At 41.6% G+C, this 18,144-nt stretch overlaps 6 protein-coding genes and 1 long non-coding RNA gene across 9 annotated transcripts in view; 6 read left to right on the top strand and 1 right to left on the bottom strand.

The window, feature by feature from the left end:
* LOC104815934 (homeobox protein LUMINIDEPENDENS) overlaps positions 1-1,078 on the top strand; it is a 6,061-nt gene extending 4,983 nt beyond the window's left edge. The window contains exons 13-14 of the mRNA XM_010544560.2: positions 6-94; positions 251-1,078. Coding sequence (XP_010542862.1) covers positions 6-94; positions 251-835 — 674 coding nt within the window. The 3' untranslated portion in view covers positions 836-1,078. The remainder of the gene's footprint in view (positions 1-5; positions 95-250) is intronic.
* Positions 1,079-1,494: 416 nt separating this feature from the next.
* LOC104815933 (glutathione S-transferase F4-like) lies at positions 1,495-2,754 on the top strand. The gene is made up of 4 exons (XM_010544559.1): positions 1,495-1,653; positions 1,763-1,908; positions 2,016-2,064; positions 2,151-2,754. Exons 1-4 carry the CDS (start codon positions 1,569-1,571, stop codon positions 2,633-2,635), a joined length of 765 nt encoding a protein of 254 aa, XP_010542861.1. The 5' UTR covers positions 1,495-1,568; the 3' UTR covers positions 2,636-2,754.
* Positions 2,755-3,030: 276 nt separating this feature from the next.
* On the bottom strand, positions 3,031-3,560 carry LOC104815932. The gene is made up of 3 exons (XR_772221.1): positions 3,508-3,560; positions 3,216-3,389; positions 3,031-3,103 (listed from the first exon to the last, which is right to left on the bottom strand). It is a non-coding gene; the product is annotated as an uncharacterized LOC104815932 (long non-coding RNA).
* Positions 3,561-4,920: 1,360 nt separating this feature from the next.
* On the top strand, positions 4,921-12,890 carry LOC104815931. 3 transcript variants are annotated; one of them, XM_010544556.2, is made up of 28 exons: positions 4,921-5,183; positions 5,351-5,502; positions 5,666-5,748; positions 5,863-5,954; positions 6,789-6,905; positions 7,004-7,150; positions 7,298-7,974; positions 8,163-8,287; positions 8,372-8,463; positions 8,570-8,807; positions 8,893-8,950; positions 9,074-9,222; positions 9,301-9,371; positions 9,463-9,636; positions 9,747-9,818; positions 10,009-10,110; positions 10,200-10,289; positions 10,389-10,464; positions 10,582-10,678; positions 10,858-10,927; positions 11,018-11,197; positions 11,295-11,417; positions 11,500-11,583; positions 11,694-11,878; positions 11,980-12,118; positions 12,210-12,269; positions 12,382-12,486; positions 12,576-12,890. In XM_010544556.2, the coding sequence occupies exons 1-28, from the start codon at positions 5,100-5,102 to the stop codon at positions 12,687-12,689; spliced, it is 3,756 nt and encodes a 1,251-aa protein (XP_010542858.1). In that variant the 5' UTR covers positions 4,921-5,099; the 3' UTR covers positions 12,690-12,890. The 3 variants fall into 3 exon arrangements, with proteins under 3 accessions (XP_010542858.1, XP_010542857.1, XP_010542859.1); XM_010544555.2 differs by having other exon boundaries at positions 4,921-5,195; XM_010544557.2 differs by lacking the exon at positions 5,351-5,502 and having other exon boundaries at positions 4,921-5,219; positions 5,514-5,748.
* A 275-nt stretch (positions 12,891-13,165) lies between these two features.
* LOC104815930 (nucleolar protein 16-like) lies at positions 13,166-14,619 on the top strand. Its single transcript, XM_010544554.2, has 3 exons — positions 13,166-13,613; positions 14,156-14,277; positions 14,360-14,619. The coding sequence occupies exons 1-3, from the start codon at positions 13,268-13,270 to the stop codon at positions 14,474-14,476; spliced, it is 585 nt and encodes a 194-aa protein (XP_010542856.1). The 5' UTR covers positions 13,166-13,267; the 3' UTR covers positions 14,477-14,619.
* Positions 14,620-14,845: 226 nt separating this feature from the next.
* LOC104815928 (SUN domain-containing protein 2-like) lies at positions 14,846-16,425 on the top strand. The gene is made up of 2 exons (XM_010544553.1): positions 14,846-15,656; positions 16,100-16,425. Exons 1-2 carry the CDS (start codon positions 14,975-14,977, stop codon positions 16,207-16,209), a joined length of 792 nt encoding a protein of 263 aa, XP_010542855.1. The 5' UTR covers positions 14,846-14,974; the 3' UTR covers positions 16,210-16,425.
* Positions 16,426-16,590: 165 nt separating this feature from the next.
* LOC104815927 (60S ribosomal protein L22-2-like) lies at positions 16,591-17,890 on the top strand. Its single transcript, XM_010544552.2, has 2 exons — positions 16,591-16,907; positions 17,541-17,890. Exons 1-2 carry the CDS (start codon positions 16,672-16,674, stop codon positions 17,686-17,688), a joined length of 384 nt encoding a protein of 127 aa, XP_010542854.1. The 5' UTR covers positions 16,591-16,671; the 3' UTR covers positions 17,689-17,890.
* The last annotated feature ends 254 nt before the right edge of the window (positions 17,891-18,144 follow it).

Raw genomic sequence — 18,144 nt, 5'->3', positions numbered from 1 at the left:
AGCAGGTAGTTCCTCGATGGAATCGAGCAATAAGCTGGAAGAGAAAGTTGAAGTTTCACTCCCATCGCCCACTCCATCAACGAATCCTGGAATGGTGCGTGGCTCGAGTCTCTTCACCCGGATAATCTTGTGAAAAACTAATAATATCATGGAATTATGCTAAGATCCCTCATATTAGTGATTGAGAAATCATGATTCAGCCCTTGCTATGATGTATAGATGTTACTGAACCGAAACCTTAATTTTGCAGAGCGGATGGAGGCCGGGAATGATTCAGAATCCGTTTTCAAAGCAAAATCCCGGCGGATCCGCGGTTTCTAGATCGGTTTCTCAAGCTCCCGGGGCATCGATGCAGTGGCAAGCCGAACAATCCAACCAGCGATATGTCTCATCAGCGTATAATACCTCAAGTCCATCGCCTCAAACAACTAGCATCATATCTGAGAAACATCATCAACTTCAACATCGTTCCACTGTTTCAACGACAATGGAACGGCAACAGATTCCGCCATTGCAGCAACAAAATTTCCATCTCAACCCGCAACTTCAGCAGAACATCTCGGGAAATCCATCGATCGGGTACCCGAGTAAGGAGCCGATGGGAACTGCGTCAGATTCATGGAGGGCACAGGCGAACCGGTCTATATATTACTCTCATGAACCGAACAATGGTGCATCATTCCATGGAGGAGGACATGCTCAGGCACCATCATATACAGTGAACCGGAATACAAGTAATCCGGGGTACGAGTCATGGAGTCCGGAGCATAGCCCGACGGGTCGGAACCATCCTAATGGATATTGGGACCAAAACAACAGAAGGTGGCGGCACTGACCAGAAGAGATAGCCCCTCATTGTGTCGGATCTCTGAGCGTTCACCAGATTTTGTTATGTGAAATGAACCCATGAAAAAAAAAGAGGAGAAAAGAAAAAGGAGACTGCAATTCAAAGACTTTCCAATTACCAAATTCGACTGGCCCATATATTTATATGTAAAATCTTTTTCTTTTCACAAACTCAAATTTCGTTAATGTAATAATATTCGTCTATAAACTGTTCTGGCTTTTAATTGAATCACAAGAGCCTCAGTTATTCTAACACTAGAATATTCGAAAATCATACGTAAATAAAGATATCTGAAAATGGAACAATTATTTATATTCTTCGTATTCACTGGACGTAAAACCGTTCCAATCAACAACGGTGGAAAATATATATATTAACGATGCTTGGTGATTACATATTCCCATCAAGTCTGGAAATACATCATATACTTGTAAGATACGTTTTTGTTTAATATATATATATATATATATATATATATATATTATATAATGTTATAAACTATACTTTCCTTAGAACCCTCTCTTTCTTATATGCCAAGTAAAAAACATGTTCCTCTCCCTAGCAACGCAAAGGAGATGTTCCATACACACACACACATATATATATATATATGTGATCATGGTTTTGATAGGTTATATATGCAAAAACACAAAACCGTAGATATCTATATACATATATACACATATATATTTGATCGAACACACAACAACTCGTTATACTCATGCTTTTCAGAGCTATGCAGAACTACTTCAAGATGGTATTCGAGGTATTTAATTGGAAAGGCCTACTCGCCAAGAAAGACTTCGGTATGTCGGTTCACGGTTATATATATATATGTATATAAACTATCTAGCTATATATATATATATATGTATAATGTAAAGGTGAGTAAACACAAGTATATATTGATGGAAGGTTACAAGGTCCATGGACACCCTTTATCCACCAACACAAGACGTGTTCTTGCTGCTCTCTACGAGAAAGGCCTCGGCTACGAAGCCATCGAGGTCGACTTGAAATCCGGCCAGCACAAGAAGGACCCTTTCCTCCGCCATCTCAACGTAAAATCTCTCCAACAACTATCAGATCTTTATATATTTTCAGAAAAATTCTGTTTCTTTAAATATATATATATATATATATATATATATATATATTATCTGTGCAGCCCTTTGGTCAGATCCCGGTTTTCGAAGATGGGTCATTGAAGTTGATCGGTAATAATGTATCTATATATACATATAGATATATATATATATATATATGTTAGCTTACATTGTGAAATTGTTGTCTGTTTCATCAGAATCCAGAGCCATCACGCAGTACATAGCTTACGTCCACAGCTCGAGAGGAAACCCGCTACTAAACCTCGAAAGCCACAAGACAATGGCGATACAGACAATGTGGATGGAGATCGAAGCTCAACAGTTCAGCCCTCCTGCCTCCGCCCTGACATGGGAACAAGTCATAAAGCCCATTTACAATCTCCCGACCGACCAATCAGCCGTGGAGGAGAACGAGGCCAAGCTGTCGAAGGTTCTGGACGTGTACGAGAAGAGACTGGCCGAGACTGGTTACGACCATCTGGCGAGTGAGAGCTTCACACTGGCAGATCTTCACCATCTCCCGAACATAGAGCTGCTGTACGCGACCAAGACGAGGAGACTGTTCGAGGAAAGGCCACGTGTCACGCTCTGGGTGGCCAGGATTAGGGCTAGGCCTGCCTGGCAGAGTGCCTGCGATGTTGCGTGTTGGTCAAGTAATATCAAGCAGGAGGGGTTGAACTGAATGAACGATGTCGTGTGTTCGTGCAGTGTGTTATCGGATTTGAATAAAGAGTGTTTGTGTATTATAAAATAAAATACATATGAATAAGAAAACGAGAAAGAAATGGTATTTTTTAGTCACTACGAATGTAGATATTCGAGGGTTTTGACACGTGGACACGTGGCGAATCTAGGAAGCATGTGTTTCGTGATCCGATCATCAGAGCCGTTGAAGTTGCATAGATCCTACGTTGTTTTTTTTTTTTTTTGGGAAAAAACCCTAAAAATTTCTGAACTTGTATTTTGGAGTAATATTAATTCCTAAACTTGTAGAAGTGTCTATTAATTCCCAAACTTGCAAAATTGAACACGTTAAATCCTGAACTTGTTAAACGGTTCCATATTCGTCCATAGCATACCATGGTCCTGAGCCTTTTAATGTAACACTAATATTGAAGATTGTGGAGAGCTCTGGAGATAACTCCAGTCACTACATGTAACCAACATGTTTACAGCATATTGTCATGGAGTTAGGTCTAATTCTGGACAGTGACAGTATGCTTGCCTGATGCAGAGAAACAAAACAGAAGGAGCCGACATACCTTCATCCTCGTCATCGTAATTATCCACGTCAAGTTCCTTCAGCCCATCAGCAACATCATCAACATCCATGGAAGAAGAGTTCTTACCGCCACGGCTAACACCTGAGCAACTTCATCTCCGGAATTTTCAGCTTCGCCATCTACACATACTTCTTCTTCTTCATCATCATTACTCTTAGCATCGTCGCCAGCAAAATACGGATAAATGTCAACAAATTGAACCACATCTAAGATTAATTGAAACGAAACAAGAATGAAAACAGGGGAATTCGGGAAGAGCTTAAAAAAAAACCTTCGATCAAAAGCGCCGTTCTTTATGAGCTCTTCGATTTCTTCCTTGGAAGGCCGATCCGACGTGGCGTGTGACGTGGCGCGCCACGTCGGATCGGTCAACTCGTTTTTTTGACCAAATAACGCTATGGACAAATATGAAACCGTTTAACAAATTCAGGATTTAATGTGTTCAATTTTTCAAGTTTGGGAATTAATAGGCACTTCTACAAGTTTAGGAATTAATATTACTCCAAAATACAAGTTCAGGAATTTTTAGGGTTTTTTCCCTTTTTTTTTTTTGGGTTTACGCGCAAAATAAATGCTTGGGTTTCTTTAGAGATGGGCTTCAAAGATACACCCACATAAATGGGCTTTAAAGAAACACCACAAAATTGGGCTTTTGGAAGGCCCAATATGCATATAATTTTGTAAAATGATGATGATGATGATGATGATGATGATGATGATGATGATTGGGATATGTAAATTGAGTAGCACGTAAGTTATATGTGACGATATGATGGGAGATGTTGGTAGATTTGGTTAGAACACGTGCTTATTAGTGTAAACATATATGTGTTGAGCACGAATGAGTTCCCTCCCCCAAGTGTTTTTTTTTTGGAAAAATCTAAATTCGATTTTAACCAAAAAAAAACTTAAATTTTATTTTTTTACCAAATAAAATTTCAAATTTATCTAAATTATCAATTTTAAATCAAATTTACGTGATATGCTAATAACATAATATGTGTACATCAAATCAACATTAAAATTTACCATAAAGTATTGATTTATCATCGACATTAAAATTTAAAAATGATTACTATTATAAAATTTGGATTTATTTTTTATTAAAAAATAAAATTGAGATTTTATTTAATAAAAAATAAATTTAGATTTTATTTTATAAAAATTGAAAATTTGAATTTTTTTTGAGATTTTCCTTTTTTTTCCTCTTCCCAAAACGGTTTCCTGTTTGAAACGTGTTCGGTCATGATCCTACTTTTTACTTACCTTGGATACTTATTTATGTCTGAAACTTTATATTAATTAATTTGGATATTGTGCTTTTAGATTCCCATTGCCAATTAGTTTTGCAATTTTTTTTAAAATTGGATTTTGGGTTAAAAAAACATAAAAGAGTAAATTGTGAACGAAACGTTGGTATTTCATTTCATAAGAAGTCTGTGGAACATGCCTAACTGGCTGTCGTGTGGATCTGATTTCGCCATTTTTATTTTATTTATTTTTTAAGATTTTTTTATGTATTTTTAAACAACGTAAAAATACACATTTTTTTTTTGCTAATGAAAAAAAAATCCATTGTTTTTTTTTTTATATTTGACCAGTAATTAAATTATGGTATCAAGTCATAAGAGGAAGTTGCGACCTTAGCATTATTATAAATGTAAAAATTCAAGGTAAACAAACCTTCCTCTCTAATCATTTCGTGAAATCTCTCTCATTTCACGTCTCTCTCTAGAAAAGCAGAGCGGCTCTCTTCTTGGATCAAGGGGTCTACTCTCCCAACAGGAAAATCAAGCGACGCCCGGCGGCGGAGGAGGAGGAGAAAGGAGGGGAATTTTACGGCGAGAGAGGCGGACAAGAGATATGGTGGAGACGCGGCGCACCTCATCTTCGGCGAAGCGTTCTTCGCCGGAGGCCTCATCGTCTCGGCCCAACAAGCGATCTAAGGTTAAGATCGAGGTGACCGCTACTGCTCTCGTATCTGTACATATCTCGTCGGAATTCAAGTTTGTCTCTGTGGTTTCTTCACCCCGGATTTGAATCCGGGTTTATGTTTCTTCTGCTTATCTCGATTCGTTTGTTCTTTGGTGTGATCTCGATTTTGAAAACCCTAGGCGGCGGAGCCGGCGGGGTCTTCGTCGACGAGCGAGGTACCGACCGGAAATCAGGGACCGGCTTCGGATCCTGGATCGGAATCTGGAGACCGGGAATCGGGGCGCCCTGATCCGCAGTCTACTGATGCGGCAAATCCCGTTACAACTGATGTGAAAACCCTAGGCGGCGGAGCCGGCGGGGTCTTCGTCGACGAGCGAGGTACCGACCGGAAATCAGGGACCGGCTTCGGATCCTGGATCGGAATCTGGAGACCGGGAATCGGGGCGCCCTGATCCGCAGTCTACTGATGCGGCAAGTCCGTTTACAACGGATGCGGCGGCGGCGGCGGCGGCGGAAACCAGTCCTCATCCCGACGCCGACACAGAAGCTGAAGTCCTGGTGACCCCGACGGCAGCAGGTTCGATAGTTTTCTGATGTTGCATGCTCTCTTTGTTCGAGTTTCTCTCCAAAAGTCGACTCCTTTTTCACGGGTATGTGGTTTTAAATTCAAATGGTTTCGTTCGGGGTTTAGGTGAAGTGTTGGTAGATGCGGAGAAACCGAAGGCGGTGAAGAAGAGGGCTGGAAAAGCTCCATGGGGCAAGCTGCTATCCCAGTGTTCTCAGGTGGGTCTGAAATCTTTGTCAAGGGCTTGGCGTGTATGGCTTCTATGGTGCGAAATTGTGTTTAGGGGTTTTGCAGTCTGCAAAAGGTGTTGTTTGGTCAAGACTGAGGCTTTCGTTTAAGCTAGGGAAGTTAGCTTTCTGCATTGCCAGTTCTTATTTTCTTGTCATCTTTCCTAGTTCGGTCTTTAGCACATATACCATGACCATGGAGCATTCTATGAAAACATCTCGTTATGGTGGAGTTGTTGACTTTCTAACAGCTTGGCCTGCATTATGTGGTTTTATGATGGATTATGTGAGTATTTGCATGTTGTAAGAAAGGATTTCATTTCCACACTCTGTTTGAAGAGGGAACTATTGCATTTCTTCGTTTTATGTTAGTGATTGGTGAATAATAGTTACAAGGATTAGTTATGGACAGCATTCTTGTGGAAGAAAGATATCTTTCTTGTCCAAGAGGATGAAGAGATTTAGTCATAGTGCACTGTATGGATGAATTGCGCTGTTGTAGCAACTGATATTGTTCCGGATGCTTGTTAAGAGTGTAGTTCAAGAAGTATTTGATAGTCCTTCTCATCCATGTCCTCTGTGTTTGACAAATTCCAAGTCTTTATGCTGGCAAGAAATGCTCATAGGTTGTCAACGGGCTACCTTGTTTTATATTTTTTTGGTTAATCTATTTGTCTTTTCCTGTAAATGTCCCCAAATAGAACGATGTGATGACTGCTCTTTTACAGTGTCATTAAGTTAGAGACTGTTGCCAACTTCCCGTTATAACTATTCAGGCTATACTTCTTTTGTGTCTGACGCTCCTGTGGTTTTCTGCAATTTTAGAACCCTCATCGTGTCATGAAATCTCCTGTCTTTACTGTTGGACGACGCGGTTGCGATTTATGCATAAAAGATCCATCTATGCCCAGCACCACACTTTGTGAACTGAGGCAAACTGAGGTATGGACATTTGAATGACACATTTTATTTTCTTTTACTATTTAGAGAGGCAAAACGCATCTGCTTATAATGTTAATATTTTTTGTGTGTTTTTGCAGCAAGGAGATGCATCAGCTGGATCTCTAGAGATAATGGGAAACGGAGGAATTGTCCAGGTCAATGGCAAGAATTATGAAAGGAAAGCTAATATTCATCTGCGAGGTGGTGATGAGCTGGTCTTCAGCCCCTCTGGGAAACATGCTTATGTATCCTTTTTAAGGTTTTTGATAAATGTCATTTCTTTATATATTCAGTTGCTGAAATTGTGCTCTGGTTCATTTTTATGTTATTTATATCGCATTTCCCATTGGTAATCAGTGGTCACTGTAAACATTTCCTTGACGCCTGGTAAGATATTTCAGCCTCTTAAAGATGATAATCTAGCTGCTCGGGATATTGCTTCTCCATTGAGCATTTTGGAAGCTCAGAGTGCCCCTTTGAAAGGGATTCATGTTGAGACAAGAGCTGGCGATCCCTCAGCTGTTGACGGGGCATCTATATTAGCATCTTTATCAGACTACCACAGATTCCCCCTTCTACCACCGACTGCTAAACGTGCAGAAGGCCAGCAAAATCCGGAGGTCCCCGGGGTACCTTCTAGTTACAGTGATTGTATTCCAGACGTTGACATGACCGATGCTGATTGTAGCAATGATCATGCTGCTATTGCTTCAACGGAGAAAACTGTTGCTTCAACTTCTAGTGCTGCCAACAATAATCTGAAGGCTGATGGCAGTGGAATGAATCCTTGCCAAGAAAATGGAGGTGGATGTGTTCCTCTTTCGGCTTATGAAATTAGGCCAGTCTTGCGCTTGTTCAGGGATCCATCTTCTTCTGAATTTGATTTAAGGGGAAGCATTTCCAAAATACTGGATGATCAAAGGGAAGTCAGAGAACTCCTTAAAGAATTTGACCTTTCATCAGCTTTACTATCGACTAGACGTCAAGCATATAAGGACAGTCTGCAAGCAGGAGTACTCAATCCTGAGAACCTGGACGTTTCTTTGGAGAGCTTCCCATATTTCTTAAGGTCTGTAGTCTTTGTATGTTTTCTGTTTAAATCCCTGCTTAATGTCATTCTGTATTGATTGATTTTCTTGAAAGTTCATATTTTACATCTTCACTTTAAGTTGGGTGATAAACACAGTTCTTCATTGTTGGATTGGAAGTCCTTATGCTCTGATTGTTCATGCCTAAACAAGTCCTGAATTGTCGCAGTACTGCAACGAAGGATGTTTTGATAGCTTCAACCTATGTTCATATGAAGTGTGGAAACAAGTTTGTGAAGTACGCATCAGATTTGTCTACATTGTGCCCCCGTATATTGCTCTCTGGTCCAGCTGGTATGAAGATTCTCTGGATTATTTTTGTTTTTCTTTTGTTTTCTTTCCATTTTTTCTGAAAGTCACTGTGTGGATGATTTATAGGGTCGGAGATATATCAGGAAATGTTGACAAAAGCACTTGCAAAACATTTTGGGGCCAAATTGATGATTGTCGACTCTCTTTTGTTGCCTGGGGTAGGCTTTTCTGTAGCCTTCATTTTTCTCTTCTGTATTTATTGCATCGATGGTATCCCTTCCATTGTGGGAATGCATTGACTCTGTCATTTCTGGATGATTTCAGGGATCGTCAATAGCCAAGGAAATGGATTCTTCCAATCCCAAAGAAAGTTATAGGCGTGAAAGACTATCAGTGCTTGCCAAACGAGCGATACAAGTCGCACAAGCTGCTGCCTTGCAGCATAGGAAACCAACTTCAAGTGTTGAGGCTGATATAACAGGCGGTTCAACCTTAAGTTCTCAGGCTTTCCCAAAGCAAGAAGTGTCAACTGCGACTTCTAAAAGTTACACATTCAAAACAGGCACGATCACTTTTCTCCTCTCCCCTTTATTTGTTTTTTTGTTCCTCTTTTTCTGTTTAACTAAACAAACTTCTGTAATTTTTAGGTGATCGAGTGAAGTTTGTGGGTCCGTCTTCTGCACTTTCTCTTCAAGGCCCACTGAGGTATTACTTCTGTTCTTTTTTGTTTCTTCACCCCCCTCCCCCCCCTAAAGCCTTGTCATCAGCCGCAGTCTGCAGATGATTGTTGTTATCAAATGTCAATTCTTATTTTACTGTTCTATTCAGGGGACCAGCAATTGGTTTCCAGGGGAAGGTAGTCCTTGCATTTGAAGGCAATGGTTCTTCAAAGATTGGGGTTAGATTTGATAGGTCAATTCCAGATGGCAATGATCTTGGTGGTCTCTGCGAGGAAGACCATGGTTTCTTTTGTACTGGTAAGTGGTAACTTCCTATGATTGTCTCTCAAATTTATTTGAAAAGTCAACTGTAGTAACGACATCCTCAATGTGCAGCTAGTTCACTTCGTTTAGATAGTTCCACCAGTGACAATGCTGATAAACTCGCCATCAACGAAATCTTTGAGGTGATACATTCTTTTTTCCCCATGTAATTGGATAATTCTGTTGTATCCTAGTAGATACCGTGCTTGTTAAACCTCTCGATTCATGTTATAGGTTGCATTTGGTGAGAGTGAAAGATGTCCGTTAATATTGTTTCTGAAAGACATCGAGAAATCTCTGGTGGGGAACAATGATGTGTATGCAACCTTGAAGAGTAAGCTTGAGAATCTTCCCGAGAATATTGTTGTCATAGCCTCACAAACCCAGTTGGACAACCGAAAGGAGAAAGTATGAACTCGAATCATCCGTTCCTTTTTTTTTTGGCTTGTTTGAGCTGTTCTCTAATTTGCTTGAGCTCTGATTGAAATGGTTTGTGTGTTTTTGTTTTTCATTTTCAGTCTCATCCGGGGGGTTTCTTGTTCACTAAGTTTGGCAGCAATCAGACGGCATTACTGGACCTGGCTTTTTCGGTATGGCAGCGAACTTGTAGTACTCCGATTTGTATCTGAGCATTTACATTTCTAGAACTGCAAATCCGAATCGTATGGGAAATTCTGTATGTTTATCCATGTAGTTCCTGCATACCATGTCCTCAATTTTATCTTATATTCGGTATTTTTGTAAAGATTTTATGAGAATAATTAATTGTATCATCTACAGGATAACTTTGGTAGGTTACATGACAGGAGCAAAGAAATGCCTAAATCGATGAAACAAATAACCAGGCTATTCCCTAACAAAGTGGCCATCCAATTACCTCAGGTTTTGAACCTATCTTTTTTTTCCCTTGACTGTGTCCCATTTTTGTTTCTGTTAAAATCTCACTTCCTGATACTCTTAAAACATCAAAGGATGAAGCTTTACTGTTGGAATGGAAGGAGAAACTGGAACGCGATACAGAGATCTTGAAGTCTCAAGCTAATATCACCAGCATTCGTGTGGTAAATATTTAATGGCGTTGTTTCACTTTCTAAGTTGTTCATGATGGCTCTTATTATTGTTGTCCTTGTAACTGTCCTTTTGTTGTGGTGCTAAAACAGGTTCTCAGCAGAAATCGTCTGGCTTGCCCCGAGCTTGAAAGCTTGGCCTTCAAAGATCAGACCCTTCCACATGAAAGTGGGTCCTCGTATTCAATGTCTTTCTGCGTTGAGTATATATATATATATATATATATATATATATATATATATATAATATGTTTTGTCTGACTTAAAAATCGTTTTTTAAACTTAGGTGTTGAGAAAATTGTTGGTTGGGCTTTGAGTCACCATTTTATGCATTTTTCTGAACCTACCATCAAAGACAACAAACTTGTCATTTCTGCCGAAAGGTGAGCCTTTTTTTTTCTTTGGTTCTACTGACGTTGTGGAATATAATAGTAGTTAGCCGGAATATAGTCTGTTTCATTGCATGATATGCAATACAGTAGCGGAGGTATGTTTTAGACACCTTGGATAATGTTGTGATATTTCCTTGGTAATGATAATAATATTTTGGTGTGTATTACAGCGTTAGCTTTGGCCTTAACATTTTGGACGGGATTCAGAACGAAAGCAAGAGTGTAAAGAAATCTTTGAAAGTAATACTTTTACCTATTTTTGTCTCCCCACAGTAAGTGAAGTTGTGGAGTTTTCACAATCAATGGTGTGTGTGTGTTATGACGTTACAGGATGTTGTTACCGAAAACGAATTCGAGAAAAAACTCCTATCGGATGTCATTCCACCGAGCGATATCGGTGTCTCGTTTGATGATATTGGGGCTTTGGAAAATGTGAAAGACACCTTGAAAGAGTTAGTGATGCTTCCTCTCCAGAGACCTGAATTATTTGGCAAAGGCCAGCTTACAAAGGTAACTTCCCTCTGTCAACATATACAATGTTTCCTTCTCTTCTCTGGTAACTGAACCGAATATAACATATATACATGCTGCTGGTCTTATATTATAGCCGACGAAGGGTATACTATTGTTCGGGCCTCCGGGCACCGGGAAGACAATGTTGGCAAAGGCAGTAGCAACCGAAGCTGGTGCAAACTTCATCAATATATCAATGTCCAGCATTACTTCTAAGGTTTTTCTTTTTTCAAACTATGTCGTCATTTAATGACACTTCCTTCTCTGGATTTGAGTTGATTACGCATATGACATTGCAGTGGTTTGGTGAGGGAGAAAAGTATGTGAAAGCCGTTTTCTCCTTGGCGAGTAAGATTGCTCCAAGTGTCATTTTCGTCGATGAGGTAAGAGTATCAGAACCGCCCCCTCTTCATTTGGTCTGGCATCCGGTTTGGCCATATAGTAATTTATGTGTGTGTCTCTTGGATCGGGATATAAAAAAAACAATTGTAAGGTGGACAGCATGTTGGGAAGACGGGAAAATCCGGGGGAGCATGAGGCGATGCGGAAGATGAAGAATGAGTTCATGATAAACTGGGATGGTTTACGCACAAAGGACAGAGAACGAGTTCTTGTTCTGGCTGCGACGAACCGGCCATTTGACCTCGACGAAGCTGTTATTCGACGGCTTCCCCGGAGGTAAAGAAAGATGACCATTTAACTATCTTTCTTTTGTCCTTTCGGGGGAAGAAGAAGAGGCCATTATAATATAGCTCATGCATGTGTCATGTGATGTGCAGGTTGATGGTTGATTTGCCGGACGCAGCAAACCGAGAGAGGATATTGGGAGTGATTTTGGCCAAGGAGGAGATGGCATCCGACGTTGATTTAGAAGCTATAGCTAATATGACCAATGGCTATTCAGGAAGTGACCTCAAGGTCTCTACTCTCTCTCTCTCTCTCTCTCTCTCTTATCTCCTCACTCTCTCTACGACTATCGTCGTCCGACAAAATCTGTTTGGTTTTGCAGAACCTGTGCGTGACTGCAGCCCATCTCCCTATACGAGAGTTACTGGAGAAAGAAAAGAAGGTTCGGTTATAACATATATATGTATATGTGTATGTATAGATGTCTTTTTACTGTCAGGTTTCATGTTTCGGTGGTTCATCGGTTCATTTGCATGGGTGGATATTTTTTGCAGGAGAAAGTGGAGGCAGTGGCAGAGAAGAGGGAGTTTCCTCCTCTGTATAAGAGCTCAGACATTCGTCCCCTGATGATGAATGATTTCAAGGTCGCCCATGAACAGGTAGCCCATATATATATATGCATATATATAGTAAATGTAAATGAGAGTGTGGGATGATGGTGATTCACTTACACTGCCTTTTGACGTAGGTGTGCGCGAGTGTGTCGTCGGAGTCATCGAACATGAACGAGCTTCAGCAGTGGAACGAGCTGTACGGAGAAGGTGGGTCCAGGAAGAAGACTTCCCTCAGTTACTTCATGTAATATAATACCCAATCGTCACCGTCATCATCATGAGGAGTTTGCACTCCTCTCTCAGATCAATGTGTACAGAGACCGAGTTACCGTTTGAGTTTTTTTTTTTTTTGGCTCAGAACCTCCATTCTTTCTTTCTCCGAACCCTCTCAGGCTGTATAATATATATTTATATATATATATATATATATATGTATTCGACAAGCAATATATATATAGTTCCTCTCTTCTTTTCTCTTCTCCCATTGAGCTATATGCGCATGGAAGTTAATCATTACTCGGATTCCTCCCTCAACCATTTTGATCTATCTTCTATGGGATGAGAGGAGAGATCATCCAACCACAAACCAAACCGAAGCCGGTCTGATCTCAGCGTCGGTTTTGTGATACCAATTTGAACCGGAACCCTAACCGATACCCAGACAGATATCACTTGCAGACTTGCAGTCGACTGAAATTACTATATGAAACGGCGTCGTGTGTGTAGGACGTAGTTCAACTTCACAGGAACCCTGGTCTTGAACGCCTCTCCCCGCCGCGTCTCTTCTTTGCCAGAAACTTCCGAAAGAAACCTGAGAGAGAGAGACATGGGGAGATCGAGAAGGAAGTATAAGAATTCCAGGGCCAAGGTAAGGGTTGGGCTTCCGAGGAGAAACCCTAATGTCTTCAAGCCTGCTTTCAACCTCCCGCCGAAGCTCCGCTCTCTCATGGCGGACGATCTCCCTTCGTGGGACGACAACGCCAGTGTCGTCCAGAACTACAAGTCCTTCGGTGTCGTCTCTAACCCTAATTTGCTAGGCGTCCGGTCCCGCACCGTCCATCTGGTCCAAGCCGACTCGCTCAACGTTCCTCCCCCGCCGGAGCCGACGACGGAGGATCCCGTCGCCAAGGAATTCGACCCTATTGATTCCGGCAGCGATCTCGAGGAAGACGGTAATTTTATCTCTGTTTGTCATGCCTTAACACATGACCGATGTCCCGGTTAGATTCGACTTTTGGGGAAACCTGGGTTTGTGGGAATTTCTAGGTTCGGGCGATAAGTAATTAAGCCTTAACATATTTTCAAAACAAATCTTTTCACTACTATTGATTCCGATGAACGATGACGACTGATATCAACCTCGATTGATTCGGCAATTTGAAGGAGGAGACATGGGGTTAAAGATTCATGGATTGAATGTGTATATGGTAATCATTTCTTTAGTTTTGGGATTCTGGGTTCATTAGATAGCGTAAAGCTTGTTCTTTCTAAACTTGATTGGCCATGGATTTCCTCTGCATCATGTGTCTGATGCGTGTAATAAGTTACAGCTTAGAGAGGCGTAGGTTGGTGTATATGGGATTGATGCAAGATAAACAGTGAACCAGACAGCAACCTAAGATGGATTTCTGTACTAAATTGCCATATCTCTGGTTATTGATATAGGATCATTTTCATCTAAATTCGCCATTACCATTATCACTATGTCATGCAGATCTTAAGACAGCACTCGGGAAGCAAAGGAAAGACAGGAAACACGCACCATTGCAGCCGCTGACAGCTACGCAACGCAAACACATCGGCCGTCTGATAGAAAAATTCGGAGATGACTACAAGGTTAGCTGTTCAAAGCCTTACTCTGTTCGGTTGGTTTAATCCCCGAGAGGTCGTCTTCCTAACTTGGAATCCGTTTGTATAGGCCATGGCTCGGGACACGAAGCTAAATGCAATGCAGCATACAGTTGCAGCTCTTCGGAAGCTTTGCACGAGATATCACATGCACAAGGACAAGAACCCTATGTTAGTTCCAAGCTAAGACACACCACCATTGAGATAATAGCTCAAGCATAATGCCTCTTTCATGTCCAACTCTTCTTGTTTAATTTAATCTATGATGGCATTGTAATGGCTCCCCCTGAACTGTTATTAGTTATTACAGTCTCTTTGTGCGTTGTCAAACAGAGAACTAAGTACAAGCATGAAAACCTTTAAAAAAAATCTTAATTTTATTTATAAGAATTACCAAAAAAATTTGAATTATATATGTAGTAGATGTAAAGGTTAATTTCGTATTTTTTAAATTAAATACAAAAAATATCCCGAGAATGAAAATAACAAGTTCTAAACATAATTAATTAATGGTTAATTTAATGGAAAAAAGGTTTCTCTGTCTGGCTATCGATAACATAAGAAATGATTTCGTACGTAGAAATGTAATATCTGTAGTGGAGCTGTTTCGCTTGAATTTCAAGAAGAGATCTGCGACGAATGAAAATTTGGATCTACGTGTTTGATCTGGAAAGTTCTGAGCTTTATGTCCCAGAGACATCTGGAATCGTCTTCGCGGAACTCCCTTGAATCCTGCACCTTGCAGCTCCTCTCATGGCGTCCGTTTCACGGAGCCGCTCCCAAAACCCTAGACCCGTCTGAGCCGCAGAAACCCTTCAGCTCCACCAATGGGTTTCACTCCACTCCCAAGCGGCCTTGCCTCTCTGACCGCTCCACCTCTTTCTCCATCGAAGCCATCAGCCGCCTCTCTCTCGCCGACGACGACAACTGCGGAGGCGGTGGTGGGAAAGCTCCGGCGTCTAATTACAAGAAGGGAAGTCTCCGGCTGGTGGCGAGGAAGCGGCGGCGTCGCGGGTCGAGATCGGTGTCGGGCAGGAGCAGCGATCGGAGCGCGAATCGGAGGTGCTGCTCCGTCGGAGCTCACGGGACCTGCTCGGATTTTCCGTTCACCGTCGGTACGGATTCGAGCGGAGAGCTATTCGGCGACGTGAGCTGGGCTTCCGACGTGAGCGAGGTGCGGAATTCCGGCGGCGGAGGAGGGAACGGGGAGAAGGAAGGCGGCGGCGGAGGATTCGGGATGGGGATCGAGCCGATGGGAAGCGAATCCGGGTACGGGAGCGAGCCCGGGTACAGAGGGGATGCTGAATTCGGGTATGGCGATGAGTTCGATGAAGAAGAAGAAGATGCTAAGCTGATGTTCTGGGGAGGTAATTACTAATTCAGCGACTTTCTGGATCCTTCCATATTACAAAACTCAGCACGTAGTTGTAAGTTTTAGTTCCCAAACTACTGGAGACGACAGTAACTCTTATGTACATGATCCCCATCTCAAGATCCATCGTTTTTTGGATTAGAAACTACACTTGTCTGAATCTGAAAGTTAGCAGAGGGTACTTGATCCCTTGTTCTTGGAACTGGAAGTCATTTCTTTTGATCAACAGCTCCCGATCAGGTGGAGATCAGAGCTGGACACTCTGACTGGTTGTAAGGAGATGTAGAAGCTTGTAATAAAATCCCAATGAGAGTGATGCTTATAACTGATACATAGGTTTCTGCCTCTGTGTCTGTTGATCATTATGATGATGTAGAGGATTCCATGGTTCTTTTTTTTAAAAATCATTATGATAAAATCTGTTTCTTGGATATGTAGATTCAAGAATGGAGGTGGTCGGGGAGAAGGAATTCTCGGACAAGAAAGCTCACAACAGGTGCCGCCGCAAGAAGCATGACTACCGAACTCTTGACGATTCCATGAGATAACCACACGGCCATTTGCCATCCATAATCTCTTATCAAACTCCAAGTTTTCCCCTTCATTGTTATTTCTTTGAAGACTAGCAAAAATGGTGAAAAGTTTTTTTTTTCTCTCTCTAGTGAAAAAAACCCCTACTTGACCATTGGGTTTGAGTCAATATGATTTGGGAAGACGAGCATTGTATAACATCAATATAGGAGTTTTACATGTTTTATTATTGACATCCCGTACGTCAACTATGCTTCAAACGAGAATTCTAACGTTACAAGGCAAAGCTGGGCCTTTTAGAAGACAACTTTGGGCCTAGATATGATATTGGGCCGTATAGATGGGCCTGATTCTTGTGAAAGAAAAACCCTAGCTCTGCTCTCATGTAGTTTTAAGATCGCCGCAGGCGGAATTGAGAGCCGGATCTTCTTCTTCTGTTCGATTAGTCGAGTTTTCTGACGAAGGAGGTTTCGGCGACAATGGCTCGAGGAGCGGCGGCGATGGCGACGGCGGCGGGGAAGAAGAAGGGATCTACCTTCGTGATTGACTGCTCGAAACCAGTGGATGATAAAATCATGGATGTTGCCTCTCTTGAGAAGTTCCTTCAGGAGCGGATCAAGGTCGGTGGAAAGCCCGGCGCTCTCGGCGACGCCGTCACTGTTACTCGCGACAAGACCAAGATCACCGTTACCGCCACCTCCGACTTCTCCAAGCGGTATCTCTCTCTCTCTCCCTGTGTATGTTTGAGTTAGGTTCCAAGTTTTTCTTTGAACTGATCCATTAGATCTGAATGGTGAGTATTATGCCGAGGGTATTGGAGCTCCATTTTGTTTGCGCAGTGCTCATTTGCAGGATCCATAGGTTTTTAGGTTTATCAGCTAAAATTCTACAATCCATTGTGCATATTATGTTGAAGAGGAGTAGACAAGTAATTTCTCATCTGGCGATGATTGTTCATGTAATCATTATACTAGGATATATCTTTGCTACTGAATCTGCTACTAAAGGATAGATACATCCTCTCTCGCTTTGGAGAAAGCTTCATCTTGAATTCTATGGTTGATATTCTCTTCGAGGTGTTTACCATTTCAATCCCATCATCACGTAGAAATGACTTCTTCCAAGTTTCCGTGCGCCATTGAGAAACTTAACAGCTTTGGTTATGGAGTGAACCCAAATGGTTGGAAACTTGTCTGGTTTCGATTCGATCTCGTGTGTTATGATATATCATTCGTCTCCAATTGGGCTATGTCTGTGAATGTGTTTGAATTCTACGAAACAAACGCATGCCATTGGTGTTGCTTATGATTATAAATGATTGAAAGTGTTTGCTGTGTTGGTTGATCAGGTACCTCAAGTACTTGACGAAGAAGTATCTGAAGAAGAACAACGTGCGCGACTGGCTTCGTGTGATTTCGTCCAACAAAGACAGAAACGTCTACGAGCTCCGTTACTTCAACATTGCCGAGAACGAGGGGGAGGAGGAGGAAGACTAAGCTTCTTCTTCTTCCGCCATTTTCTTCTCCCGTTGCCGCCTCCTTAATTATTTAGCCTCAGATTTTTCTTTTTGCTGTGAAACCTTGGCTTTGTTTTACTGCAAGTTTTGGTTGTCTATTTGGTTTTTTTCCTGAGTGCTCAAGATTTCAGATTTGGTGATGATATGGCTTATTCTGTGACGGCATTAAATCTCAAGATTTATGGTAGTATGGGTTTTCGATCCATCAATAGAGGTAACAAACCCAGAAAGATAACGAGAAGAAGTAACGTTTGTCTAGCAGATCAAAGAACCATTTGGGTCTCTTGCTCCAATTTCAGGCCCAATCTTTTCCATTGGCCCAAACCCATTCGACCTGTACTAACCCTATTCCCTTTCCCATGTCCGTCAACCTTCTTCCGGCTTCCTTCATCTCTCATCCTTTCTCTAATTTTGCTTATCTGGCTTCTCATCTCAG

Source organism: Tarenaya hassleriana, unplaced genomic scaffold, assembly GCF_000463585.1.
Source record: "Tarenaya hassleriana unplaced genomic scaffold, ASM46358v1 Cleome24, whole genome shotgun sequence".
NCBI lineage: Eukaryota > Viridiplantae > Streptophyta > Magnoliopsida > Brassicales > Cleomaceae > Tarenaya > Tarenaya hassleriana.
This window is presented reverse-complemented; position numbering and strand designations above follow the sequence as displayed.